At 56.9% G+C, this 27,796-nt stretch overlaps 1 protein-coding gene across 2 annotated transcripts; it reads left to right on the top strand.

Annotated features, from left to right (window-relative positions):
* Positions 1-10,799: 10,799 nt before the first annotated feature.
* On the top strand, positions 10,800-27,495 carry FAM78A (family with sequence similarity 78 member A). Of its 2 annotated transcripts, XM_082617391.1 has the most exons (3): positions 10,800-10,912; positions 11,495-12,545; positions 24,633-27,495. In XM_082617391.1, exons 2-3 carry the CDS (start codon positions 12,223-12,225, stop codon positions 25,159-25,161), a joined length of 852 nt encoding a protein of 283 aa, XP_082473517.1. In that variant the 5' UTR covers positions 10,800-10,912; positions 11,495-12,222; the 3' UTR covers positions 25,162-27,495. The 2 variants fall into 2 exon arrangements, with proteins under 2 accessions (XP_082473517.1, XP_082473518.1); XM_082617392.1 differs by lacking the exon at positions 10,800-10,912 and having other exon boundaries at positions 11,285-12,545.
* Positions 27,496-27,796: the final 301 nt, after the last annotated feature.

Consider the following 27,796-nt stretch of genomic DNA (forward strand, 5'->3'; position numbering starts at 1 on the left):
CTGGGCTATTTAAATCTTCCAATGGCTTGCTCCCGGGGTTTGGGGGACTCTGGGAAATGTAGTCCTCCTGCTGCTCTGGCCTCGGCTGTGCCCCAGGCCAGAGGCCTAGATGGGGGCCCCCGACTCAGCCCTGCTTTGACCAGCTTCCCTCTAAGCAGGCCAGACCCCTGTGAGACAGGCCCGCCTGACCCACTGGCCTGGACAGCTTGGACCTGGTCCCATGGACTAGACGGTGGAGTCCAGGCCAAAGGCCGCTCCGGACACCAGATGGAGTGAATGACGTCACTGAAAGCATCACCCTGGGTCCACTGGGGCTGGGCCCAGCCCCTCCCCTCTGTGACAGCATTTCAGTAAGCTGGCAGGCTGGTCCTTTTTACTTTCAATCAGTCTTGAATTGGGCTTCAGTGCATGACCGTTCAATCAAATGGCAATCTGTAAGATTCGATTTCCATTAGAGGGAGGGGTAATTAATTGGTTGGTAATGGATCTGCCCCTCGGAGATGGCCTCCACTGCCCGGAAGCTTTGCGAAGGACAGGATCACTGAAGCAGCTTCAGGCAACCCGTAACTAGTTCCCGAGCTCCTGGACCTGTGCTAGGTGCCTGGAACACTGCAGCGAATGGAACACATCGCATGCGTCCCTGTCCCCGGGAAGCTCATAGTTCAGCGGGGATTAAACGAATGACACGTGTGAATGATTGCAAGTGTGCAGATGGGTTGCAGGATCATAGAACAGGGCTCCGGGCCTGGCCTGGGAGTTGTGGAGGGCTTTTCCCCGGAAGGAAAGGCAGGTGAGAGGCCCTGGGCAAGGGAGAGCCTACCTCCTGCCCTCCTGCGAGGTCTGGGGGCCCATGTGGCAGTACGTGGACTGAGGGGGCAAGAGACGCTGCAGACCCAGAGAGGGGCAGACCACGAGGGCCCAGCCGAGGATGTGGGGTTTGAGTCTGGCCTCCCTGACTGTAGGAACCCAAAGTCTCCACAGCCCTTTTAGGGCTGACTGGGCCCGGGCTCAAGGGGAAGCCACCGGTTTAGGGCAAGCAGCAGAGTCGGGGGTGAACGTCCTGGTCTCATGATTCACAGCACCCAAGGCCTGTCTGCCCAGCTGGGGTGAAGGCAGGAGTCCTTCCAAGCATGGAGACCCCCATGAAGCCCCAGGCCCACCCCACAGCCTCCCAGGGACAAGGTCCAGAGCCTCCCAAGGACAGGAAGCTGCCTGGGGTGGGAGTGAGTGCTCTCTGGTCACAGGGGACCAGCCTGGGGGCTCCAGAGTCAGACAGATGAGGAATAACCTGGGGCTCTGCCACCAACTAGCTGTGGGAACTCCAGCAAGTCACTTGGCCTCTCTGGGCCTAGCTTTCTCCTCTTGTAACATGGGAACACTAGTGTCCACCTTCCAAGAGCTGTTGTGAAGTCAACGAGATGATGTTTGTAAAATGCTGAGAAGGGTCCCTGCCACACAGTGAGCCTTCAAGCCTATGGGCTAGGAATTGATCCTATTTAACAAACAAGGCAAAGTCCTCTCTCCCTCTGAGTGCCCCCTTCAGAAGGACTCACCCCCAAGGTCTGGCCCCTACTCTGTACCTGGCTGCTGTGAAGCCAGACACCAAGAACCCTCAGTCTGGGGTTCCTTGTGGACTCCCTGGCACTTCTCTTCCAGAGTGTTGCCCTCAGAACATGCACCCACAGAGAAGGATGTCCCAGACTGTGTCACATCTCTCCCTCTTGGGTGTGGCCATAATGACCAGTGCTGTCTTATCCTGGACCCTGGACAAATGCACATGAAGATGTGCACAGAATGCATGGGTAGTGGGCAGTGTACCGTGCTCTCTATTTGCTTTAGCTTATTGACACCATATAACCAACCTTCCTGTGAAGTCAAGACATCATCCCCACTTTACAGACAAGGAAGCTGAGGCTCAGAGGGGTGAAACCCAAAAGAGGTGAGGCCCAACTCCCAAGAAGTCCCTGGGGCCTCCAGACTCAGATGCCTCAGACCACAGGGACCTGGATGTGCCCACTTAGCTGTCCACCAGGGCACTCACCCCACTCTCCCTGGGTGGGGCCCATGACCTGGGCTGACCTCAGGAGGGGAGGAGGAGCCCAACCCAGATAGGGGCTATTAATACCTAGAGGCCTGTGTCAGCACCTTGGCCTGGCAAGAGCTGCTGGCAGGTTCTGAGGGCTACAATGGGCTCCATGCTGGGGAGGGCCATGGAGTCTGATTGGACTTTGGCCTAGGAGTGGTGAAAAGTGGGCTCTGAGCTGGGACAACCCTGGGTTCAAACTCCTCAGCAACCTCTACCTTAGTGACCGCAGGCAAGTCCTGCTAGCACTCCTGGCCTCTGTTTCCCCCTCAGGGGGCTGGTGAGAGCCACTCACTCAGACTGAGACCTTCTCCTCCATCTGTAAGTTAGGGTGACCTTGTTCACATCCTCAGACAGCTGAGAAGCAGGCACCATCACTTTATGAGCACCTACCATAGCCCACACAGTCCCACTTCTCAAGAGTCTTAGAATTCATTCATTCATTGAATTGATGCTTTCATTGATCTCTTCCTGCAGTTTAGTTGGGGAGATAGGATAAACACCCATGAAATAGCTAGCCAGTTTATAAAACAATAATACTTTTACCGATAGCCTTATTTTTTCCTACTGTCAAAATGTTATGGTCTTACTGCAATAAATTCCATAAATACAGATGATCTAGATATAATCCTACTGCCTGGAGACCACCACTGTTAACATGAGGGTGGTCAGGTTATAAAGGGGATTTTCACTTGTCTCATTTCTAATTATTGAAATGTTTTATGACAACCAAGTATTACTTTAATAATCAGAAAGAATATCTATTAAACAAACTATACCTATGTATATTATATATATAAAGAAATAATAAAAAAAAGAAATATGCTTTTAAAATATGATTGTATTATAAATCCTTTAAAAAATAACCTCCCCTTTTCACTTAACAATATAAACCTGCTGGGACTTCTGGGGTGGCGTAGTGGTTAAGAATCTGCCTGCCAATGCAGGGAACATGGGTTTTATCCCTGGTCCTGGAAGATCCCACATGCTGCGGAGCAACTAAGCCTGTGCGCCACAACTACTGAGCCTGCACTCTAGAGCCCGTGAGCCATAACTCCTGAGCCCGTGAGCCACAACTACTGAAGCCCACATGCCTAGAGCCCGTGCTCTGCAACAAGAGAAGCCACCACAATGAGAAGCCCACGCACTACAACGAAGAGTAGCCCCCGCTTGCCGCAACTGCAGAAAGCCTGCGTGCAGCAATGAAGACACAACACAGCCAAAAATAAACAAATAAAATAAATAAATTTATGAAAAAGAAAAAAAAAGACCCAATGCAGCCAAAAATAAACAAATTAAAAAAATATATATAAACCTGGCAATGTCTCCATGACAACCCATCATTTTTTGATGACTGCTTGGCATTTTGTCATGTGGATGGGCCATCCTTTCTGTAAGCAATTCCCTATTATTAGACATGTAGGTTGTTTGCATTTTGTGACTATTTGAAACTATTATGGCATAGCTATCCTTATGTATACACCCCTGTGCACTAAAGCAAGATATAAATAAGTGGTTAAAGTGGCAAGTACCAAATAAAAGTGTGTTCAGATGCATCCCCATGAAGTCCAGTGGGTCATCCTGAGCCACCTACTGCAGTGCCCAGACCTGGAAGAGCAGCACAGGGTCGGAGACACTTCTAGCCAACATGGCAAGTCTAACCACACTTTTCCTGTGTTAGAGTTGAGGCAGAGAAGGCTAGAGTGGTGACACCTGTGAGGCCACAGAGTTGGTCAAGCAAGGCCAGAGTTAGGATGTGGGCTGGCTGGTTCCTGTGACTCTGAGCCTGTGGGCTGTCTTCCTGGCCATGGATCCCACAGCTTCTCCGTTCCCCGCCTGCTTGACCTCATCTTCCACTCACTCATTCTCTCACTAACTCCTGGAACACATTTTAAAAAACATTATTTATTTATTTATTTATTTATTTTTTGGCCACGCAGCACGGGGGGTCTTAGTTCCCCGACCAGGGATTGAACCCACGCCCCCTGCACTGAGTCTTAACCACTGGACCACTGGAGGTCCCTGGAATACTTTTTGAGGTCTACTGTGTGCCAGGCCCTCTCCCCATGCAAGGACCAGTGGGAAGTACAAAGATGGCTCTGAGGTGGCCCCCTGCGTGCAGACCACCTGGCCTGCCCTGAATCATTGCCCCACCTGGCCCTAGGTCCACATAACCTCCCTATTCTAGCACTGTCCATTGTTGAGAGAGGGGTGTGGTATGCAGGGAAGTGACTCAGGACTCCGTCTAAAGCCCTTGCCCCAAGCATTTGGATACACTGCCTGTCACTTGAAAGCAGGAGAGGTTTTCTGGCAGCATCCTGGGACCTAGAGCCATTTGTACATTGTAGTCGCTTGTTATTTGCTGTCTTTAAATGTTTAAGATAGACTGACGACTACTACTGAGCATATTTATCATTAACTTGTACTTAACACTGCTCCGTGCCAGACTCAGAGATACGTGTGTGTCTCAACTGTCACCGCAACTTCATAAACAGGCTTTTAGCCTCCATGGTACACATGAGAACACCAAAGCTCAGAGGTTAAGGGAGTCTCTCTGGACCATGGAGTCAGCCAGCGAGGTACCCCGGGATTCAAACATCACCCCAACCCCCCTTACCCTCTCCTTCTCTTTTCCTTTTTCCTTGGCCAGTTTCCTTTCTAACATGCCATACACTTATTTATTCTGTGTGTGCTCAGGGTATGTATCCTCCTAGCAGAGTGTTAGCCCACGAGGCAGGGTCTGTTGTCTATTTGTTCCTTTGTGGGGCAAGGTGCCCAAGCAGTGCCTGGCACCTAACAGGCATTCAATAAATGTGTATTGAATGAATGGCTGTCTGATTCTGAAGCCTGGACTCTGATCTACTACAAACCTTGCCGTCAAAGACGATGGCCAAGAGGAGGCGGGTTATTTGGGGTAATGACCCCAAAACAGGAGGGGAAGGGGCGAGAAGCTCCACTCTGGGGAGACGCACAGCTGGAGGGGAGAGCAGGGAGGGGCAGCTGTGGGGGTCCCTGCCAGGACGGCGAAGCAGCCCTGAGAAAAGCATTTTTCGTCCCCGCCTCCCCACCCCGCCAGCTCCCGCCCCGGATCGCTTTGTCAGTTCGCATTTCTAAGGCCGCTCCTGGGTTATTTCGGTCGGGAAACCTGATCCTTCTCCGGGTTTATTTTAGCACCTTGGAGAACTCCCAGCGCCGCACCCGATCCCGGGCCGCACCCAGCCTGCTGACGCCGCCTCCGTCCCCGTTCTTCCCGGGCGGCGGGGCGCGCGGGGTGCCCCGCCGGAGCAGCCTCCGGGGCGCGGCGCCCGCGTCCTCCCGCATCTGCCGCGCGCGGGACCGTGATGGGGGGCCTGAGGATGCTGGGGGCGGGGCGGGGGCGCGGAGGGGCGGCGCCAGGTGACCGGGGTGGGCGGTGGGAGGGCGGGCACCTGCGCTCACTGCCCCGGCCGCCGGACCCGGGGCGCCGCTGAGCCTCCGCTCCTCGCCTGGGGGGTCGGCGGTGCGTTCAAGAGGCCGTCCCGGGAGGAGCAGGCGTTTCTCGCTCAGAACTGTGGCTCCGACGGGGAAGCGGGGCCAGAGGGACCGCCCTTGAGAGCCAGGCTGGGAGAAGCAACCCCTCCCCCGCCCGTCCTGACCCCGATTTGGCCCTGGATCTCCATCCCCCAGGCACATTAACGATCCCCTCCAGCCCCAAAATAACATCCAACACACCCGCGTGCACAGACATGCACACTCACACACGCTCCTACATCCCACCCACTCACACCCACAAACGCGCGCTCACCTCCACTCACCATCACACACACATCCATACATCTGCACGGACACACACTCTCACCCACAGACACACACGCTCGCATCCACCCTCACAGACACACGTGAGCACGCACCGTCGGGCACACTCACACAGACATGCACTCGCACAACCAGGACACAAACGTGTCCTGTACTCACACTCTCACATACACCCTCACACAAGGCACACACTGCCATACACAATATACACACACTCCCTCATCTACACCCACACCACTTGTGGTCACTCACACCATTACACACCTCATACACACACCACATGGACACACGTACATACGCCTTCCCAGACACACAGACACACACCCCAAGCAGGTACACACAACTGCCGCATGTACCCTTACACACAGACATGCACAAACTCACACTGTCACACACATTCACATCATCACTCATCTACACACACATTCACCCACACACTCTAACTGCCTCACACACCGTCACACCCCTCACACCCCTGGAACACGCATCCTTCACCTTCCCCTCCCCAAGCTCAGTACTGGACACACACATCAAAACAACTTACTCATCTATGTCCTGATTTATAGCAATCGATACTTTCTCATAACCATTTTGAGCATGAATTTGTACCCATTTATTATTCATGCTAATTAACATCTCCGTTCATCATTCTCAGAGTTATCCCTTGGCATATCTCTGGCCCACGGGGATGTGAGTGCTGAGGCGACCATGCCTCCTATGTGTCCAGGCCCTGGCTGTGTTCCCTCGTGTCTTCTGAGCGGCCAGCCCAGGTGCCCAGTCAATACTGGGGAAGGAATGCACAGGCGTGAGGTGGTGGGGAGGCCAGCTGGTCAGTCCCAAACCTAACACGACCTACACGAATGTGCTCCTGAGCCTTTGGCTGGAAAGATTTGTGGCCACCCCAGGCACTGGTTTTACGCAGGGCCACATGCCACACCTCTGCCCCTCCGTGGAGAGTGAGGTTATCACGGACCTGGGGGCCAGGAGACCTGGACTCTAGTTCCGGAGCCCTCCCCGTATGACCTTGCCGGCCCGTGTTCCCCATCTGTAGGGAGGCTGTGGGACCAGCCCTCTCGGAGATCCCGGATGTGCTAGCTCGGCCAGGCCGAGCCCACTCTCTGCAGAGGGGAGGTGCCTCAGTGGTGCCAGGTGGGCCTTGCAGCCTCCTTGCGTCTTGATGCAACATCCCCTCCAGCCACCTACCCGGCCCTCCAACCCTGCCCGCGCGTCTCCCAGGCGGACATTTCAAACCTCACCATTGGCTTCCTGCCTGGTCCTAAACAGTTAAGGAGATAACCCTGTCTCCCCGGGCAACAGAATCCCAGCACTTAACATTTCCATCTGCAGAACAAAGGGATTTTCCCACCTGAGAAATGCCTTTCCGGTCTCATGATGACTGCACTCTTGGAGGCTGAGAGCTCTTGGAGGACCAGCTGTGGCCCTGAGATCTTGGTCCATGAGGGAGAAGGCGCTTTGAGACTGTCTCCGTTGGCCATAAGAGTGAGGTCCCTACAACTGCAGGGAATGCTGGTGAGAGCGCCTGCTATATCAAATCCTCCGGCCTCCAGGTCTCAGAGCCAGGGCGGCGGGTTCCATCCACACCTCCCTCTTCACCAGGCCTCAGTATCCTCACCTGTGGAATGGGATGGTAACGGGACTGGCTCATGGGGTCATTGTGGAGAGCCAAGAAGGTGATGCATGCAAAGGCCCTGGCTACAGTGATGCTCAGTGATGAGACCCTGCATCCGGCTCTTTCTGCTGACCTGAGAGGACTCTGGACTCACTGGGGCTGCGTGTTAAAACCCAGCTGGGTGAGGTCAGGTTGTCTCTTCCTCTGGTTTGCTGTGTGACTTTGGGTTTTCACGGCCTTTCTGGGCTAACATGCTGGGATCTGAGGGACCTTGTCTTCCCACTGACAGCACTTGGCGCTCCCAAGTTGCCACGCTGGGGGGTTCACCATCCCCGAGGAGGGGTGGCGGCTGTGCCTCCAGAGCCCCGCTCTTTCCCATTCACTGGTAACATCAAGGCAGAGGAGGCTGGGGAGACTGAGGTCTGAGGGGGGGGAGAGGTTTGGGGGGCCGTGCGAGTGTCCCCGTGGTGTTGGGCATGTCGCAAACAGATGTCCCCTTCCTTGGTTCTGCAGACGCCAGCGCTTCCCTCTCGTGTGGATGTATCACGGGCCTTCACATATGCTGAGACAGCCGTGGGTCTGTGCCCAACACCCACAGACTCCAGAAAATGCTGAGCAGGAGGAAGGGCTGCAGGAGGGCTGGAGGGGCTGAGAGCTGGGGGAGTAGCCGGAACCTTGGAGGGCCAGTGGGGAGCCAGGACAGGGGATGCTGGCGTGGGCCAAGCCCTTTCAGACCCTCCATCCGTCAGGGCTGGCCCCGGGGGTCCCGTCCTCAGCTCAGAGCCTGGAAAAAAGACGCCGCCTGGGCCCTCCCTCTGCAGAACTGGCCCTCGAACTAGCCCAAGACGAAGTACTGCATAGGAGGTGACGTAGCAGAGGATGCAGCTCTGGGGCCGAGGGACAGGGGTTTTCTATTTTGCTCACCCCGTGGGCACCCAAGCAGTCTTCTGGTGGGACTTACCGGACACAGGGATTTCTAACGTCACTTCCATCCGGGCTCGGAGGGGCTGGCCCCCAGGCAAGGGCGGCGTGCCTGGAGGAGGAAATAAGTGGGCTTTGAACTTGGCCAGATCTGAGTGTGCATCCAGACTCCGGAAAGCCACTGTCACATGACCCCTGGGTCTCTCTGTCTGTCCAGCCCTCCTCCTGGCGTCAAGGAGGAGAGCGGAGACAATACTCACTCAGCAGTGCAGACCACATAGTGAGTGCTTTATCATCATCATCACAAACCCAGGCCAGCCAAGCCCAGGGCTGCAGGGTGTCACCTCACTTCCAACAGGCATCAAGGACTCCAGGAAACCACCTCCGGCCTGGCCGCCTAGTGAGCAGGTTAGGGCTCTGGCCTCTGTTCTTGTCACGTCAGATGAGCAAGAAGTGCAGCTCGGCACATTTTCATGGGGCACTCATGTCCTTGTGGCAAGGACAGTGTCCCTGCCCTCAGGGGGCACCCCAGCCAGTGGGGTCTTCTCTGTTCCAGGCACTGGGGGTGATGGTGTGGGCAGATGAGATGGACACCCCCAAAGTTATTAGCATAATAATTATGTGAAGGCTGAAGTGCATCAAAGAGGGGCAGAATGCTTTGTGGAGGCCGTGAGTTCACAGCAGGGAGAGGACGCTGTGGGTTCGAGGCCAGGGAAAGCTTCTTCCTGGAAATGGAAATTTACATGGGGTCCTTCGGAGACCCGTGCTATTCCCATCTTCTGGCTGTAAGCAGACCATGAGGCCACCCCACCTTGGTCTCAGTCAGCAGGGCTAGGAATAAACGACTTACTAGCTGACCTGGAAAGGGATGACCCCTCATTAGGCTGAGGGCCCATGGCAGTAAGCAGGGCGAGGGCAAGGGTGCAGCTGGCCAAGAGGCAGTGGCCACCTCAACAGGCCAGTTCCTGCCTGTGGCCTGAACTGGTGCTGGTATAGATGGATCGTTTGGCTGGCTGATCACCCCTCAAAGAAAACACCTCAAAGTGGCCAGAGCCCTGTGCTCCTCCAACCTCTGCCCTCACTGGCACTCAAAATGCTCTGGCTTGGGAGTGGCGGTGGGTAGTTACCAGGTGTGGGTGGGGCTACTGGTTTGAAGATGTTTAGAGAGGTGAACAGCGATTCCCCCTCCCCTCCCCCATCCAGGGTCAAACCCCTTTGAACCTCTGTACACAGATCTCCCGGGTCTCAGCTGGGATACCCGTCTGGGGGAGGCCTTGGGCAGGTCTTGGGAATCTCCCAGCTTTGGAGTCCTGCTCTGTGAAATACACACCATAGGCTTCCTACCCAGGGGTGGTTGATGGTGGATGAAGTGATCAAGCTTGTACAGTGCTTATCACAGTTGGGGCCCGATGGGCCTGACCACCTGTCAGGGTGCCCAGAAGCCCAGCACAGAGCAAAAAACACGGGGACTTTTTTCCTAGAACTTCTCTCCCCACCCCCAAACTTCCCAGCCTTGGAGCCTCCCAGAGCCCTGCACTGTTTCCACCCAGCCAGGCCAGGAATGCCAGGGCAACGGTAACCCTTTCCCGCCTGCCCTGAGCCCCGGAAAGCCCGCTGAGTTCAAAGGGCACGAGGAGCAGCCCACCTGGACCCAAGACAGAAGCCGAACTACACTACCCAGAATTCCCGCGGCTAGCCGAAAAGGAAATGTCGTTTCTGCGAGGAGAGGCTCAGCTCCCCCCCACCGCAGCTGCAAAAAGAGAGAGAGAAACAGAGAGAGAGAGAGAGAGAGAGAGAGAGAGAGAGAGAGAGAGAGAGAGAGAGAGAGAGAGAAAGAAAGAGAGAGAGAGCGAGAGTGGGGAGAGGGGGGAGAGGATTACCAGGGGGAGGCGGGCTGTGTGCGGGGAGCGAGGGTGGAGAGCAGGGCGGGCGGCGAGGAGGAGGCGGCGCCCGCCCGCCGCCGCCGCCGCCGCCGCCGCCGCCGCCGCCGCCGCCGCCTGCGGACCTGCATCCCCGCGGGGCCGGCGAGCGGGCGGCGGTCTTTGCGTGCGCTGCGCTCCGGCCGGCGGCTGCGGGCGGACACGGGGCCAGGCCGGCGCAGGGGCTGAGTTTCTGCAAAGTTTGACCTGGTTGCCTTTCCGATGCTGCAGCAGAGCGAGGCAACGCGGGGCGCGCCAGGCGGCTGCGGCGCGGCGGCGGGGCTGAGCGACTACAGCACGCTCACAATGATCATAAAATAAAGCAGGCGCGCGGGGTGGGGGCGAGAGAGCCCCGAGCCTCACCCCTCCGCCCCCGGCCACCCCCTAGCAGCCCCGAGCTAGGAGGACGTGGGGGCCGGGGGCGCCCACGACGGCCCCAGACCCCAGTAGAGCTAAAGGACACTGCTTGGGGAAGAGGGGGGGGCGCCCCGAGGACGTGCCCGCGGCGGGTTCAGGGCGTCCGGAGGGCGGCAGCCCGGGCACGCGGAGCGGCCCGAGGGGCAGGTGAGTCGGCGGCGCCCGGGTGGGGGTGTGCGCGCCAAAGTTCTCGGCAGCAGCGAGCGCGCCGGACGCGCGGGGATCGGGGGCCGCTTGGGGCTGGCGAGGGGGGCACAGAGGCGCCGGACGCGGCGGGGCTGGAGCATTGCGCCCTCCGGGAGTCGGGGGACCCCGGCCCGGGAAGGGGCGTGCGCCCGATCAGACCGGCCTGCGGGTGGCACTGCGCCCCCCGGGGGCCGAAGGGACCCGTTCGGGGAAGGGGCGCCGGCGGCGAGGCGGTGGGAGCAGTGCCAAGACCCGAAAGTCCACGAGGCCCACTGCAGTGCCAGCCAGTCGCCCCCCGCCCCACCCCGCCTCCGGGCCGGGAGGGGTCAGCGAAGATGTCACCGGCGGCGATTATTCGCTGGTGCGCGCGGTCATAAGGCCGCCACTGACGGGCTGAGCGGGGGGGCGGGCCGCCGCCTCCGGGCAGACCTCACAGAGCTGCGCCGTCAGCTCCGCAGCCCGCGCCCCGCGCGCCCCCCGCAGCAAAGTTCGACTCAACTTTGAGGCAGGCCTTGACGCCCTGTCCCTTCCACCTCCCACCAGGTCCTCGGCGGCCGCGGCGAACCAGGTGGCGGCCCGAGCGCAGCCCTGGGGCCCCGCACGGCGGCGGGCGGCGACAGCGACAGCGGCGAGGGGACGCGGCGTGCCCCCGAGTGGTCGCCGACGGGGATCCGCGCCGCGCTCCTCGGGGACCCCGCGGGAGCCGGGCGCTCGCCTCCTGGAAGCCACCGAGGGCGCCCAGACCTCGGCGGATTGAACAGAAACTGCTCTTCCATTGATTCGGCCGGGCTGGGCGAGCGGCCGGGTGCGTGTGCCCCGAGCGCGTGCGGAAGGCAGAAGGGCAGGAAGTCGGTCTTCTGCAGCGAGGGTGGCGGCACCGCGCAGGCGACGGAGCCTTCCTTATTTATGTGCCTGCCGGCATTTGCCTTCTTCGCCTCAAGACTTCAGGGAGCGTCTCTGAGCTGCGTTCCCCGCGTGTGAGGCACAGAAGCAAGGGCTGGATGTCTGAACGACATGATTATCCATTAACCTCCAAACTTTTCTTTTTTTAACCCAAAGAATATCGGTGATTTTTGTCCACTGCTAGCAGCAGAAGAGAGAACCCAGGGCCCTTGAAATGCAGCAAAATCCTTATTTATAATCAGGCCCGAGGTAGTGATATGCAAACCCCCTCTACTCAGTGAATTTTCTATCCTATGGATATCAGTCTTGAGATTTGAGATTGGAGAGCTGTACTGTCTGCACTGGGTCCGGCAGCCTCCATCCTTCCAATGCCCGGTTTTCTCTGGGACTGCTGGCCTTCCCTGGCGATCAGAGCCGTACTGTGTGCCATGGGCTGTATTCAGAGCATCGGGGGCAAAGCCAGAGTCTTCCGGGAAGGCATCACGGTGATCGATGTCAAGGCTTCTATCGATCCCATCCCCACCAGCATCGATGAGTCCTCCAGCGTGGTGCTCCGCTACCGGACACCCCACTTCCGTGCCTCGGCCCAGGTGGTCATGCCACCCATCCCCAAGAAGGAGACCTGGATAGTCGGCTGGATTCAGGCGTGCAGCCACATGGAGTTCTACAACCAGTATGGGGAGCAGGGCATGTGAGTACTGCTCAGGAGCAAGCTTCGGGGGGCCCCTGGGACGGGAGAGCTCGGGGGGGTTAGAGAGGGGTCCCACCAGGGCCAGAGGGAAGTGTTAGGCAGACATGGAAGTGGCCTCTGATTCCTCCTTGGCCAGGTGACCTAGAGGGCTTGCCTGTTGATTCAGATTGGGGTCATGGCTTTAGGACCTTCCCTTCCACTGTCCCTGGCCCCCTGCGCTTCCCGTAACCCCTCCCTGCAAGATGTCGAGAAAGCAGAGGGACGTTCCACCAGGTGCCTCTTTGGCAAAGCACGCATGCTGTCCCGGGTCACTAGAGAGGCTGCGGCTTGGCCCGGCTCAGACCTGCACACGTGGCAGGTACTCAGGGAAAGAGAGCTGGGCCTCTGCAGCGTCCAGATTTAGTGTGCAGGGCTTTGTGTTGGACCTGAACTCGTCCCCTGGTGTTTTCAGAGGCACATCAGGACGTGGGGGAACACTCTTCTCTGGTCCGGACGGAGTTTTGTTTGAGAGGGTTTTAGAAACCTGGTGTGCTTTTCAGTGCAGTGTTTTCTCTCTCCGCAGCAGAAGGCCACTTTATGTGGACAGCCAGTGTCTGTGTCCAGAAGGCTCCAGTGGGCCCTTAAGAGCTGAGAGGAGCCCACAGACCTCTTCTGTCCAGCCCAGTCCCCAGAATGTCCCCAGGATAGTGTACCTCTCGGTGTGGCACCCTGAGACCCTGGCATGTTCTCTGATCCTAGAGATGGTCATCCTGAGTGTGGCAAGAGCAGCTGTAGACAGAGGGGGAAGTGACTTAACTTGAAGGGCCGCCTAAGACAGGGTGGTGACAATAGCTGTTTCTGAGCACGAGGACCTTCTGAGAGCACCAGGCAGGCCCCAAGGGCAGCCCCCCAACTTGACCCCTGTGACTCCCATGGCTGGCCATGGACACTCGCCCACAGCCTGTCTCTCGGGGTCTCTACCCTGTGCAGCATCCCTCCCCGGTCCTGCAGGTGAGGAATGGAGTAGACTTTCCCCAGGACTTGGAACTCTTCACTGATTTAAGAATATCCTGGGCCACCTGAAATTAGAGAGGGTGGGGAGGGGACACCAAATCTTGTGGCTTCTCCACTTGATGACTGAAGTTGCAAGGGCAACAGGAGGATCATGGAAAAACTTAAAACTAGGTGTAACCATGACCGCCCCAGAGGTGCACATGGTGCGTATCTGGACACTCATCGGCTCCCCTCTGTCCACCTGACGTCTACATCCAAGTCTAATTCTCCAAGTGGCTCTTAAACCAGGCTGCGGGCTGACTTTCCGTCCCAAGAAGGGAAACATGATTCTTAGTTATTTGGTGTGGACCTTCCCTAAGAAGCCTTAAGCCCAAAACCTCCTCCGGCTTTGCAAGGCATCTGGGGCAACTGGCAAGACACAGAGGTTTTCCTAGGGCTTTTAGGCTCCGCTTGCTTTCTTCCCTAGAAAGGGTAAGGAAGCCACAGGGTCCTTCTGAACTTGGAAAGATGCAAGCTCCAAGAGGAAGAACATTGGGGAAAGCTAAAGGGACTGAGTTCTGCAGAGATGGACGTGGCGTGTGGTGGGGAGGGAGTGGGCCTGGCTTGGAGCCTCAGCTTCCCCATCTGTGTACGGGGGTGGGTGGGTGGGGGATGTTTACAGAGTCTTCAAGGCCTTGTGCTCCCTTTGTTGGCTCTGAGTCCGTCTGAGCGCCATGGCTGGAGACAGGCGTGCATCAGGAGACCTGAGGTGACCTTTGTCTGTGCCAGTCCTTGGTTCCCGGCTAGAGGAACCCAGTGCACATCTAGACTGCAGTCAAGCAGACCTGGGCTTGAGTCCAGGCTCTGCCACTTTCCAGGGTGTGACCTGAGCCACTCTGACCCTCGGTTTCCTCGTCTGCAAATCGGGGCCAGTCATAGTCCTTGCATCACGGCTTACTGAGTTAGGGGAGATGACACTGGTCAAGCAGCCGGCACTCCACCAAGCCCACGGTAAACACTTACTGCAAGTGACTGTCGTCCTTAACAGTGTCATTACTGTTCTGATTCTTCTATCGGGTGGGAGGTGGGTGATGGGATATGTAATGAGTTGAGAATCAGGGCCGAAACGACAGAATTTGGACAGATGTAAATTACTCTTTGTGTGGAATTTTCTCCCCAGCCCAGGTCTTCCTCTTTCACAGAGGACCCACTCCCTGACTTTTAAGAATTTAATAATAGTGTAAGTCATGGACGATTTGAGTTTTCAAGTGCTTGGAGGCCGTTTTCCTTGAGTTCCATGTGTTTCCTTTTGTTCCCTCCCCTTCTCGGGACACGCCTTCAGCACAGGGACCCCTGTGTCCCGCATACCTCATTCTCCTGGGTCCACTGGACTCCCGGTTGGGATAGGACCAGCCCTGGAGAAAGGGCAGAGTTCGAGGCTCCCTGGAGGGGCAGGATGGACTGGTTGTTAATGGGCTCAAGCCCCGGGGTCAGAATTACGGCCCAGTACTGGCTCTGGGGCCTCGGCAGGTCACCTCTTGGAGGTTCGCTTTTGCCATCTGTGAACAGGGTAAGAACCTTAGGCTGCTGGGAGGATTCGGGGAGAGGACAGGTGTAGGTGACCTGTGGCTGAAATGCTGAGTTGGAAACTGCTCGATTGATTATTAATCAACAAAATTATATTAAGAAACTGAATTACCAAATAGCATGGTTCCTCCGGCCCATGAGGAGGCTCTGTATTCAACTGGCGCCCTCCGGAATAAGCCTGGACAGCTGCACCTGCTCGAATGTAAACGGAAGCATTTTGATGTGATGAAGATACATACCCTTCCCATCTCCCCTACCCCAAACCTCCTGTGGTAACTAAGCTTCTTCATATTTTTAAGACCCATGATGGGAAAGAAAGTGAGGGATGGCGAGCGCTGGGATGACCAGCGGCCTCAGGCTGCCCGGAACTGTCCCCTAACTTTGCCGGGACCAGGCTGTCCTGTGCATTGCAGGATGTTGGGCAGTGTCCCTGGTCTCTACCCACTCAATGCCAGCAGGCTCCCTCCCCCTGTTCTGACAACCAAAAATGTTTCCAGACACTGCCCCATGTCCCCGGGAGGGGTGCGAAGTCACCCCTGGTTGAGAACTACCGGGCTAGACCCAGACAATTTGAAGGCTTAAAACGAAACCCACATGAGCACTGGGCTTTAAAGGCCTGGGGAGGGAACGGCAATGTGGCAAAGGTTAGGTTAGGGCTTCTGTTCTTGCCAAATGGGCTTGTATTAAAAATATTAATTCCAAATACTTAAACAAAACCCATAATACCCCCAAACATTATCCCCGCTTGAAATTAATCTCTAATCCAGGAGGAGAACCCTTTTTGAATGTCGTGGGTTGGAAATATTTGCAGTGGAACAATGCCACATGCCACCCCAGTAATACCCCGACTTACAGACGAGAGCTAGAAGATGGTGAGTTTCTTGTGCCAGCTTGAGAGGATTCTATATGGTTTGGGGTCCAACCCACTTAGCTTTCAAAGCCACCCCCCCAGAACACTGTTGGATCCGCCTGCCTCCACCACCCCATCCTCCACAATCCTCAGCCGCCACCTGTCATCTGGCACAGTCTTCCGAGTGACGAGGCACAGTTTCTCCCCCGTGTGGGAGATGCTTCACGTTATCCCTAGTTTGCCCTCCTCTGGAGCCCCCAGAAAATCTGGCCCACGGCCAAGGTCGGTTCCGGCTCAGGGTTCTGCCAAAGGTCAGGCTTGGGGTGAGGGGAGGAGAGCAGCTCAGGAGACGGGGTCTCTCTGGGTTGACAGTGCCAGCCGCCTGTGCCCTTGTCCAGCCAGGCGTGGCTCCAGCTCCACCATCCACGGGTGGCGGTGCTTGGGCCAGGCTCTCAACCTTTCTGAGCCTACTGTTCCCTTCTATGAAATGGGGAGAATAGTCCCTCATCGCAGGGTTGTTTGAGGGATTAAATGAGATAGTATATGTGGTCGCTATCTATACCGTAACTAGTAATAATTCATCATCAATTACACAGTCCCTGGCAGAGAGTCAGCACAGAGACTGCCGTGCTGGAGTCATTACTGTTCTTTCTTCTCCCGGGTTGGGTTTCACATACCCGCCTATAGTACGAGAATCTCGGGCGACGAGACCTCTGAGGGTCTTTCCAGCCAGAACCTGTGGTGACATCTGCTGTCACAGGATTGTGAGGCTGGTGGGAAAGGGCTGGGCAGGGGTGGAGGGGCCTGAGGCCTCTGGCCAGGGGATGCTGGAGCTGGGGTGATGCTGTGTGGCTGCCCCAGCTCCCCGTTCACTCTCTGGTCTCCCAAGGACCCCGTGAGGTCCTGATTTTATGGTGAGGCCAGGGCCGCTGAGACCTGAGGCCACTTGCCCCAGGAGGCCACTTGCCCCAGGAGGCTTGCTCTGTTCCAGTGGTCAGGGGCCGGGTCAGGAGGAATGGCCCTGGTGACCACGTGGCCTCTTCCTGCAGCCTGGGTCTGAGCCGGGGCCCATGCAGAACAATTGAGGACGATGCTTCCTCTCTGCAAGCGGAAGGCAGCCTCCCCCATCTGCGGGGCCCTGGCGGAGGCAGGAGAGGGAAGTTCTCGTTTCCAGGCTTTGGGGTGGGAGGAAGTTTGGGGGGACGGCCTGGCCCCAAAAGAACTCCCCCTGGACCGGCCCCGGCCAAGCGATCGCACCCACCCTCACCTTCTGAGGGCTGAAGACAAAAGCTGGCAGCTTCCAGAGACATGTGAGGAGGCTCCGACAGCACAGGGATCAGGGAAACGGCAGTGAAATACGGAGATGCTTTTTGTTTTTGCTGATCGGATCTGGGTACAAATGCAAAAGATCAGTAATGCCTGCTGTGGGGCGGGGCTGGGGGGAGTAGACAGCCTCCCGTGCTGTTCCTGGGGGTACAACTTAGGCAGCTTCTGGAAGGTGAGCTTGGCTTTGTCCACTACAATTTCAAGCACACATGCCCTTCAACTCTCTTGTCCTACTTTTAGAGTCTGTCTTAGAGAAACTGAGCCCCTGGCCTGGTGCCTGGAGTATGGCAGGCACACACAGAAATCTCCTGAGCAAGGGAATTAACGAATACGTGAATGCAGGAAGCAGGGCAGAAGGACGTATGTGTGGGGACAGAAACTGCAGCCCTGCCCATCACTGAAGAGCCATGAACACCCCAAGTGTCCATCAGTAGGGCGTGAAACTATGGTCTGTCTCCAGGGCAGAATAGGATGAGCTCTTACACATGAGGAGGAGGAGCTAGAGATCCATATCATATTATCATCGTTGCATTAAAAGAAGTTGTAAAATATGTAAGGTAGGAATCCATTTTTGTTAAAAGTGCTAAAAACAGGAACATTTACTGTGCGTATATGCAGGGAGGATGGTCTAGAAGGATGTTTATCAGAGTGTAATGTGGTGAGTAACCCCAGCGAGGGAGGCGGAAGCACGGAAGACAGGACTTTCGTTTCTCACTTTTTTTTTTTTTTTTTTTTGCGGTACGTGGGCCTCTCACTGCTGTGGCCTCTCCCTGCGGAGCACAGGCTCCGGACATGCAGGCTCAGCAGCCATGGCTCACGGGCCCAGCCGCTCCGTGGCATGTGGGATCCTCCTGGACCGGGGCACGAACCCGCATCCCCTACATCGGCAGGCGGACTCTCAACCACTGCGCCACCAGAGAAGCCCCATCGTTTCTCACTTTTTGTACTTCTCGATGGCTTTTTTTTTTTTAAACAAAAACACAGGTTTTATAACTAAAAACTAAAACGCTGTTGGCCCTTTCCCCCTCGTGTTAGGCCCTGGGAGTGTGGCCTGGGCAAAGAAGGGTAAGGTGGGAAGAAAAAGTGGTGTTTGTTGTTTGGGGGAACCCCAGGGGCAGGCGGGGAGGGGATACCTCCAGCTCCTCCCCCAGGGAAGGGGCTCCTGGTGACCTGTCTGGTGGGAAGGGGCCAGCCCAGTGGGCGGCCGCCCAGGGCAGGAGTCAGGAAACCAGGGTCCCAGTCTGGTCTGGAAGGGGGCTCTTGGGCCTCATTTCTCGTAAAATTGCAAACATTTTACAAAATTGGAACTTTTTGCAAATTGCAAAAAAACATTAAGCTCTGTAAAATTGGGGACCAGGTGAGAAAATCCCTAAGCGCCCATCTGGCCCCCATGAGGGCACTGAAGCCGGCGCTGGGCAGAAGAACCTTGTGCCCTGGGCAGCCCTCTTGCCCTCGAGCCCCAAGTTGCCATCTGTAAATGTGTTTCTTAGAGCGCCCAACGGTGCCACTTGTGAGACGTGAAACAATATTTAGGAGAACTCATTTCAGCTTAAGTGTGATTGTAATTTAAAGCCACATATTTATTCTCATGTGTATTAGAAAAAATATATATATATATATACCCAATATATCCAACCTGTTATTTCAGAGGTGTTCCAAAGGAAAAGCTAAATTTAGTTGAGTTTTTTAAAAAAGTGATTAATTTCAAGGAAAAAAATAAGAGCACAGGAGATATGTAAACAGGACCAAAATGAGGAAAGAGACGTGAAGTCTGGGAAGTCTGCTCTGAGACCAGGTGTTCTGTTGTCCAGAACTCAAAATGCAGTCAGAGAGCTGGGAGAGACGAGGGCCCATGGGGGAACAAGGGTCCACCCGTGCCTAGGAGAGAGCCCAGGCCCAGGCTCGCCACCCTGCCTGGCACAAAGCAGCTGGGAAAGGTGTGCTCCCAGGGCCACAGGAGGGGCAAGCCCCACCCATCCCCTCAGGGCCACACCTCTGGCCGGTGGCTGGGCCTGGAGCCTCAGGGTGTCCCTCCCCAGCCCCCATGGGTGCCCTTCAGCACAGCCTCTCCCCCTTCTCTGGCTTCCAGGGAAGGCCTTTTGTAAGCCCTCAGACTTAACACTCTAGGTCATGTTGCTCAGAGGGGGGGTGGTGTGTGTGTGTGTGTGTGTGTGTGTGTGTGTGTGTGTGTGTGTGTGTGTGTGTTTTTCAGGTGAGGGTCTGTTGGAAGCCAGATGGGTAAGAACCTGTATGTGTGTGTCTACGTGTGTGTGCGTGCATATGCATGTATGCGTGTGTGTGCTGGGTGAGGGGCCACTGGAGGCCATGGGTAAGAGCTCGCTCACGCTGTGGGTCCTGCCTGGTGGCTTCACGGTTCTGTGACCCTGGGTCAGGCCTCTGATGTCCCCAAGTCTCCTCTATAAAACACCCTCAGTTGCAGCCCTGGGGTAACTGAGGAGAAGCCTGTGTGGATGTATGTACGCAGGGCGCCCAGCACGTCTGATGCACTCAGGGAACATGACCACGGTCACCAGTGTTGCAGCGGGGACGACCTGTGCTGGGCGTGGCTGTCCCAGCCGCAGCTGCTCCAGGTGACAAAGTACACAAGCAGAGGCAGCTTTGGGCGCTCTAAACTCATCACTGGGACCCCTTTGTGGGGCTCAGGCCCTGAAGGAGAGACGGGGCAGGCTGCCCACCGCCAATAATCCAGGCCACCTGCCTCTATTGTGTCTGACTCTAGGCCGGGCACCAGGGTAGATTCTGGAGGCCTGGCCCCTGCTTCTCGGCCCCTGTGGTTTGTCTGGGAGTGAGGTCGTCAACAAAGGGTGGCATGATTATTAAATCACCCCTGTGTGTGTCCCAGGAAGCAGCAGGACAAAGATCAAATATGGGGGCACCAGGCCTCGTGTGAAGGGTCCCGGTGAGCTTCCCTGGGGGCTCCAGAGATGAGCCGTGGGTACCACTGGCTAGGACAGGAGGGGGGCGGGGGATGCTGCTCGTGGCCAAAGACGCTGAGTCGGGAGGGCACAGCCCATTAGAGGGATGGCTGGTGGGTCTGGAGCCTGGGGAGGGTGGGCATGGGCGTGTGTGTGTGTGTGTGTGTGTGTGTGTGTGTGTGTGTGTTTGCGTGCAAGACCCTTGGCTTCACCTGCATCTGGCTTTCAGGGTCTTGGGGAGTCATGGCAGGCTTAATAGGGTTGGAGGGAGGAACAGTGCCATCAGATTTGTGTTTTTAAAGATCACTCAGGCTTCAGGGAGGAGAGCATGGCAGGCGGCAAGAGGAGGCTGGGAGAGGTGAGGGGTCGTGGCCAGGGTGAAGGCAGAGGAGAAGGCGGGGCAGTCTGGAGGTGAGAGGGAGTCAGGGATGCTACTGTGCGCCCAGAGGGCGCAGGCCCCCCCGGCATCACTGATGACCAGGTCAGCAGCCCTGTCTCCCTTTCACAGCATCATGGCCAGCGTCAATGGCAGGTCCCTGCAAACATCTGTTGAGTGCATGGGGGATGGGGCTGCAGAAGGAATGGGCATTGAGGGACGCTGAGGAGTCTGTCTCAGATGTGCTGCAAGGGGGCCCCAGAAAGCATTCTGAGGTCCAGCTTCAAGCCTGGACTTGCCTGCTGTCCTCTGGGTTCCCACACCTCTGGGATGAGGGTGGGAGTGTGACGGGGCCCACAGAGGCAGGCCAGTTTCCCGGGCTTGGGGACTGCACCGTCCCACTGGGCCCCGTGCTCAGAAGGGCCCCTTGCGTGGTTCCATGCTCTGCCGTCACCACGTTGCAATTCTTTATTTTTGAACAAGGGGCCTCCTATTTTCACTTCACCCCCTGGTCCCACAAGTTCTGTAGCCAGTGTTGCCCTGAAGACCAGCACAGGCCAGTGAGCAAAGGGGGAGGACACGGGGGAGACCAGGGCCTCCTGATGGCCTGTAGGAGGCCTGACACGACCTGCCCTGAGGTCTGGAGAGAAGGTGCTGGGGCAGAAATGGGTGTTTGCTCGTGTTCACAAAATGCCCCTCCTCCACCTAAATCTGCTGGTTGAGCATCAGTGTGCCGGGCACGGAGCTGGGAGCCTTGCCTACACCTTTCGTTGGCATGCGCACCTGTATCGTCCCTGCTGTGCAAACAAGAAGGCTTAGGGTGTGCAGGACCAGGGTCCAAACTCACCCCTCCACCCAGAAGGTGGAAAACTGAGGGTCTGCCTTGAAGCCCAAGGTCATTCCAGAACAAACAGGAAGTCTTAGAGGCAGGAACTGTATGGAATCGTTCCTTTCAGAGCATGGATAATCTGGAAACATAAATGAGGTCAAAAGGCCTCAGGTCACATCAGGGATGGCAAACCCATTAGTGTTAGAGGCAAGCCTCTCTCCAATGGTCTCCGGAAGTTTCCACATATTGCTGTTTACCGTGTACCAGGTAGTATATATTGACGCATTTAATCATCTCAAAAACCTTGAAGGTGGGTGCGGTTATCCACAGTGAACCAATGTGGGGCTCAGAGATTTGTGACTAGTAGCCGGGGGGCGACTCGACCCGGGCTGGTCCACGTCCCTCAGAAGCTGTGCTCTTAACCATGCTCCCTCCACCACCTTGACGGGGAGACTGACCACGGGGCCCAGAGCCAGCCCAGCTGGTTTGTGATGATTTGAAAACAGACGCCCTTGGCCCTGGTTCTGAGTAATACCCCACATGAGACACGGCTGTCTGCCAGCTCATGGGGATCGTTACCCGTCTGTGACTGAGCCAGCGCCTGGGCATTTGGGGGCTGGGAGGTGCAAAAGGAAACCTGAAGCTGGGGGTCAGAGGCTGAGAGAGAGAGGCCATTCTGGTGGCAACCCCACATCCCACAACAAGCTAACTCTTAGGAAGTGAAAGAGGGCAAAGGCAAGAGAAAAGGTCTTTTGGCAAGATGGCTTTCTGCCTTAAAAAAAACAACAACAAAAACCACTTTCATAAGCAAGTGTAACCACTGTGAGAAGACAGAGTGGGTGCCTTCCACCACAGGAGGCTGGGCACGGGTGGGGCACAGGCTTCTGAGAAATTTGGGACAGGGGCCCTGACCCCCTTCTCTGGTCCATGGCGGCCACCCCCGGGGGCAGCCGAATCTGCAGGCTCATGACTGTGACCTCCTCCTTGGCGTTTGATGAGCTCAGGGCCCCGGGCAGGAGATGGCCTACTAGGCAGGTGTTACCCTAATTTGTGACCTTTTTAATGAAAAATCACATTCCTGATCATCCCTCCTGTAGTGGCCCCCAATTTGCCAACTGCTAACATTAAACGATGCATTTCAGTAGGGGAATGCATTTTTTACACTGTGATAAGATATACATAAAATTTACCATCTTAACCATTTTTAAGTTTGGCAGCATTAAGTACGTCCACATTGTTGTGTGTCTATTTCCAGAACATTTTCATCTTCCCCAACTGAAACTCCGCACTAATGAAACGGTGACTCCCCCGTTTCCCTCTCCCAGCCCCTGGCAGTCGCCATTCTACTTTCTGTCTCTATGAATTTGACTCTTCTAGGGACCTCATATATGTGGAATCATACAGTATTTGTCCTTCTGTGTCTGACTTATTTCACTGTGCCTACTGTCTTCAAGATTCATCCACGTTGTAGCATGTGTCAGAACTTCCTTTTTAAGGGTGAATAATATTCCACTGCATGGACAGACCACTTTATCCATCATCCATTGGCGGACACTTCAGTTGTTCCCACCTTTTGGCTATTGTGAGTAGCGCTGTGATGAACAGGAATACATTCTGTAGAGTAGTATATTCTGGAGAGCACCGCTCGTGTACACAGGTGTGTGGAATTCTGGGGGCAAAGTGTCCTGAGCTTTGGTATGGCAGGTGCCCAGGCCTGATTGCTTAGCTAAATCAACTTGGGAAAAAGACCCACCCCTCCAGCTGCTGTTACTTTATCCGTCTGCTGGGGTGGATGTGACTGTTAGGAGCTTCTAAGGGGTGGGCTCCCCAGACGCTGCTGTGCCCGCAGCCACGTGTCCTCAGAGCAACTTGGGACAGTCCTCTTCTGTCAGAGAGTTATTATTACACTGACAACAGTGACTGCAATGGTGCGAGCAGGCACCGATCACTGGCATTTGTCTTGTGCCCTGCCCTGGACCGGCATGTTCCTGCCTGTCTCCTTCCATGACCCCAGGTGGGATGTGGGTGATGAGTCTGGGGTTCAGGGAGGGCTGGGGTTTTGCCCAGGGTCTCACACCAGTGAGAGGGTGGCTGAGACTTTCAGCGAGGCCAGTAGGTTTCCTGAGTCTGAGCGCTGGACAGCCCGGCTGCCAGAAGGCTGAGCCCCCTGCAAGCAAGTCGGGCTGACCAAGTGCTGCTGGTTCTCAGACCGGCCCGAAGCTGCAAGTGCAGGTTCCCCGGCAGCTGCAGCAAGTCCAGGAGGCATTGATTGTAAAGCTGGCCCCGAGGCTGGGACTGAGAGCAGAGTTTTAAGACTGGCTGGTTAGGTTTTCTTGGTTCTACTGCTCCGAAGACAGGGGCCAACCAGGTGGGAGCCATTCTGGCTGAGCTGTGCTTCCTATTCTAGGCGGGCATGAGTAGAAACAAGGCAGGGGGAGGGTGAGCAGTGGGGAGAAGAGGGCACCGCCCACAGTGTTGGCCTTGCTGGGCGGAGGGCCAGGGAGCCCAGGCCCATGTGTGGTGGAGGAGATGTGGAGGGGAGGGGCCAGAGCCTTGGCGAGGGCCCTGAGCGCTGGTTCCCATGCCCCCGGCCCCGGTGCTGGACACCGAAGCTCGGGGGCAGGCGGGCGTTTGACCCCGGTCACATGCTGGTCAATGAGGGGCTGAAATCACTCCCAGATGTGCTGACCCCACAGCCACTGGGGGCCCCTAAAGCAAGAGAAAGAAACTCCCTGCCACTTGCACTCCTACCCAGGCCGCCCTGACACGCTGTGTGGCCAGGAGAATAGCCCCACCCCAGCCTCTCGGGGCCAGTGGCCTCCGCCCTAACCAAGGTCACAGGGTTGCATGTGGCCGTCCCACCAGCTGCTGGGGCATGGGACGGTGGGGCACAGTGCAGGTTAGGGCCCCCCATTACTGTGTGCTACCCCCAGGCCCCTCCCTTGAGGGCAGGGTCAGCTAGGGCTTCCCGAAGCCCATCCAGAATCCAGCCCTGTCTACAGTGGTTTCTGGGGGAGACCAATTTGAGATGATGCAAGAGAACAGGATGTGGCCTTTGAGGGGGGCCATGTCTAGGGGAGCCCCAGTTCCCTGACATGATGTTGGGTGTCTGTTTACTGTCTGGCCCCCTGGGGAGGTAAGCCCCAGGGGCAAGGGGATGCAGACGAGCCTGTGTGTGGCTGGCTGAGTAAACTGGCCTTCCCATCCTCAGGTCCAGTTGGGAGCTCCCAGACCTCCAGGAAGGCAAGATTGAGGCCATCAGCGACTCGGACGGGGTGAACTACCCCTGGTACGGCAACACCACGGAGACCTGCACCATCGTGGGCCCCACCAAGAGAGACTCCAAGTTCATCATCAGCATGAATGACAACTTTTACCCCAGCGTCACGTGGGCCGTGCCTGTCAGCGAGAGCAACGTGGCCAAGCTGACCAACATCTACCGGGACCAGAGCTTCATCACGTGGCTGGTAGCCACCAACACCTCGACCAACGACATGATCATTCTGCAGACACTGCACTGGCGCATGCAGCTCAGCATCGAGGTGGACCCCCACCGGCCCCTGGGCCAGCGCGCCCGGCTGCGGGAGCCCATCGCCCAGGACCAGCCCAAAATCCTGAGCAAGAATGAGCCCATCCCGCCCAGCGCCCTGGTCAAGCCCAATGCCAACGATGCTCAGGTCCTCATGTGGCGGCCCAAGTACGGGAAGGCGCTGGTGGTGATCCCGCCCAAGCACCGGTAACAGCCAGGGCGCCCGCGAGGTGACCCCCAAATAATAACACCACGCAAACAACCCGCACGGACTCTGCAGTCGTTCAGCAAAATACAACCTTTCTACCTTCTCCAGCGGGCGGATCTCACTGTGCGAACGCGCGGGGATGGCCCCCCGCCCTCCTGGGACCTGCTTCCCTGGCGGAGGGGGGAGACCCAGGCGGGACCGACCACTCCACGTGCGCCCTCAGTGTCCCCTTGGGTCTCCTTCCCTCTCCTCGCAATTTCCGTCATTCACTTGCAACAGACTCCCTGAAACAACTGCTTTTTCCGTTCCTTTTTTTTTTTTTTTTTTTTTTTAAACGTCTCTTTACGAGGTTCAGGGGTGGGACGAGGAGGAGCTGGTGATGAGCCTGATCCCACTGCACCGGGGCTGATCCCACCCGGGCTGATCCCACCCGGGCTGATGCCACCGGGGCTGATCCTACCTGGGCTGATCCCACCGCACCGGGGCTGATCCTATCCGGGGTGATGCCACCGGGGCTGATCCCACCCGGGCTGATTCGCGGCGGCCCCACCCCGCCCCGGGCAGCTCCCCTCATCCTCTGTCACGCGGCCTTATGTAGACTTGCTTTGCCAAACTTTTGCCTTAAGCCGATTTTAAAGGAAAAAACCGGAAACAAAGAGAGCAGTTTGTCTTTTCTGCTGGACTTTGCATCTTCCGCCAGAGGTGAGGGAGGAGGGGGTTGGGCTACAGATTTAGATCTAAAACCGGCTGCTCATTCTTCCGTTTTAGCTGAGCCGAAACCACAGGCAGATTCTGCCCCCAAAGTCCCTTCTCTCCACCCCAGGTAGAACTCTTACCCCACTCTGTGCCTGCGGAGACAAGCTGTGAGCTCGGGCTCAGGGCAGATCTGCCGGGGGCTTCTCTCTCTCTCCTCTCTCCTCTGCAGCCGGAACTTGCCTTGGGTGGGCCTAGGAGCAGAGAGGGAGGGTCCCGTGAGTTATAGGTTGAGCCCAGGGAATTCCCACCGTCTCGGTCCTCAGCGCCCATCGCCAGCTGGCTCTGCCGGCACATCTCAGTGGGCAGCTTTTCTGTTTCCATCCACACTGTCCCGAACGCCTGGAGGGCCAGCCACCTTACCCAGCTGTAGTTCAAAGGTAAGAAGGCCTGCCCTTGCCTCCCAGCACCTTCTCGGGGACGCCCCTCCCAGGCTCTCCGGGGGCCGCCTGCAGACGGGCTCCAAGCACAGCGGTGCTGCAGGTGAGGGCACCCACAGATGGGCATGCCTGGACCTGGTAAGGCTAGGGAGGCGGGAGGCAAGAGGCAGACCCCCTGCTGCCGGTCCTCACAGAAGCGAGCCAGCGCCCACGGCCAGGGCGATGAAGTGAGCCTGGGGTGGAGGCTGGTCCTTGAGGTCACCCTCCTTCGGGTCCTGGGCCCTCTGGAGCCCCAGGACCTGGTCCTGAGTGTCGCCAAGCTTTTTTTTAGCAATGTCTGCCTTGAAGGTTGCTTGCAGGAGCTGAGGGGACACCCTGCTGAGGGAGGCCCCCTTCCTCCAAGCTTGACAAACCCACAGCTACATTGCCTGGGTTCCTCATTCAGACCGATAATAATCAAGCCCAGAAAACTGTCAGATGAGAGAAATAATCCATTTCTGCTGCAGATGAGCCGTTTGTAGGAGTCCCGGTGACAGCGTGGGTGGGCGTGGTTCACGAAGTCCTTGTTCTGCTCCTTCATCCACGGGCTATTGTATTTATTCAAGGGGTGCTTAACGTCCAGCCATCACCCGAGCCCGCTCCTGACGGGAGGCGTTGGACAGGAAACAGCTTTGTGTGGCCGGCTGCCGGCCTAGTGCTTGGGGAACCCCTGTCAGGACTGGGACCTTCCACCTGGAAAGTGCCAGTTCCCCTGGGTGTGTTTGGAGGGAGGCCTGCCACCCAGAGAGGCCACAGCCTCAAGTGAGGGGGATGATGGGTCCCAGCTCCCCCTCTGGGCACAGGCTGTGGAGGGGTCAGGGTGGCAGTGGCCGGTTGCCGCGGACGGGACCTGGCCTCCTGATGGCACGGCCCTTCTCTGCACTCAGGTCTTTCTTGCACTACAAAGGAGAAAGGGCCCTGGGCGAGAGGTCAGGGACCGGAGTGCTGGTTCTGGGCTGGGTCATTGCTAAGGAGTTCTTACTAGGGTAGGGGTGGGAGTAGGAACCAAAAGTAAGTGGTGGTCCTGAGCTGTCTGGGGGCAGAGTCCCCCAAGCCTGTGCTTCCTGCGTGTGAGCAGGCCCTGGGCAGGGGCCCACAGCTGGGCCCACTTGGAGGAGCACTGCTGCTATGCCCCGCCCCTCACTGCCCGGCCCCTCGCTCTCTGCCCCTCCTAGCCTTTCTGAAGACAGGGCTGGGAGGACTCTGGGGAGGCTCCAGGTCCTGCTAAGGAAGCTCGGCTTAGCTTGGGTCTGGTCCCTCGGCTTCTCATGTCAGGAACGCAGAGCCCGGGCTTCTCACCTGGGTCCCCGATCCCTCTGGTGTCCCCCTCCCCGGCGTGGACACACTCCTCCAGCAATAAGGACCGTCTGTGGTCGTGGAGAGTACTGTGAAAACAGACCAATGCACTTACCAGGAGGCACAAGACTCTTGAAGAAAATGTAAAATGAACCTTTTTAAAACAACAA

This window comes from Mesoplodon mirus (assembly GCF_964341445.2).
Source record: "Mesoplodon mirus genome assembly, chromosome: 1".
NCBI lineage: Eukaryota > Metazoa > Chordata > Mammalia > Artiodactyla > Ziphiidae > Mesoplodon > Mesoplodon mirus.

Coding starts and splice junctions, on each gene's coding strand:
- FAM78A (XM_082617391.1), top strand. CDS start 12,223: ATGCCCGGTTTTCTCTGGGACTGCTGGCCTTCCCTGGCGATCAGAGCC. Junction 12,546..24,632: donor CAGTATGGGGAGCAGGGCAT/GTGAGTACTGCT, acceptor TCCCATCCTCAG/GTCCAGTTGGGAGCTCCCAG.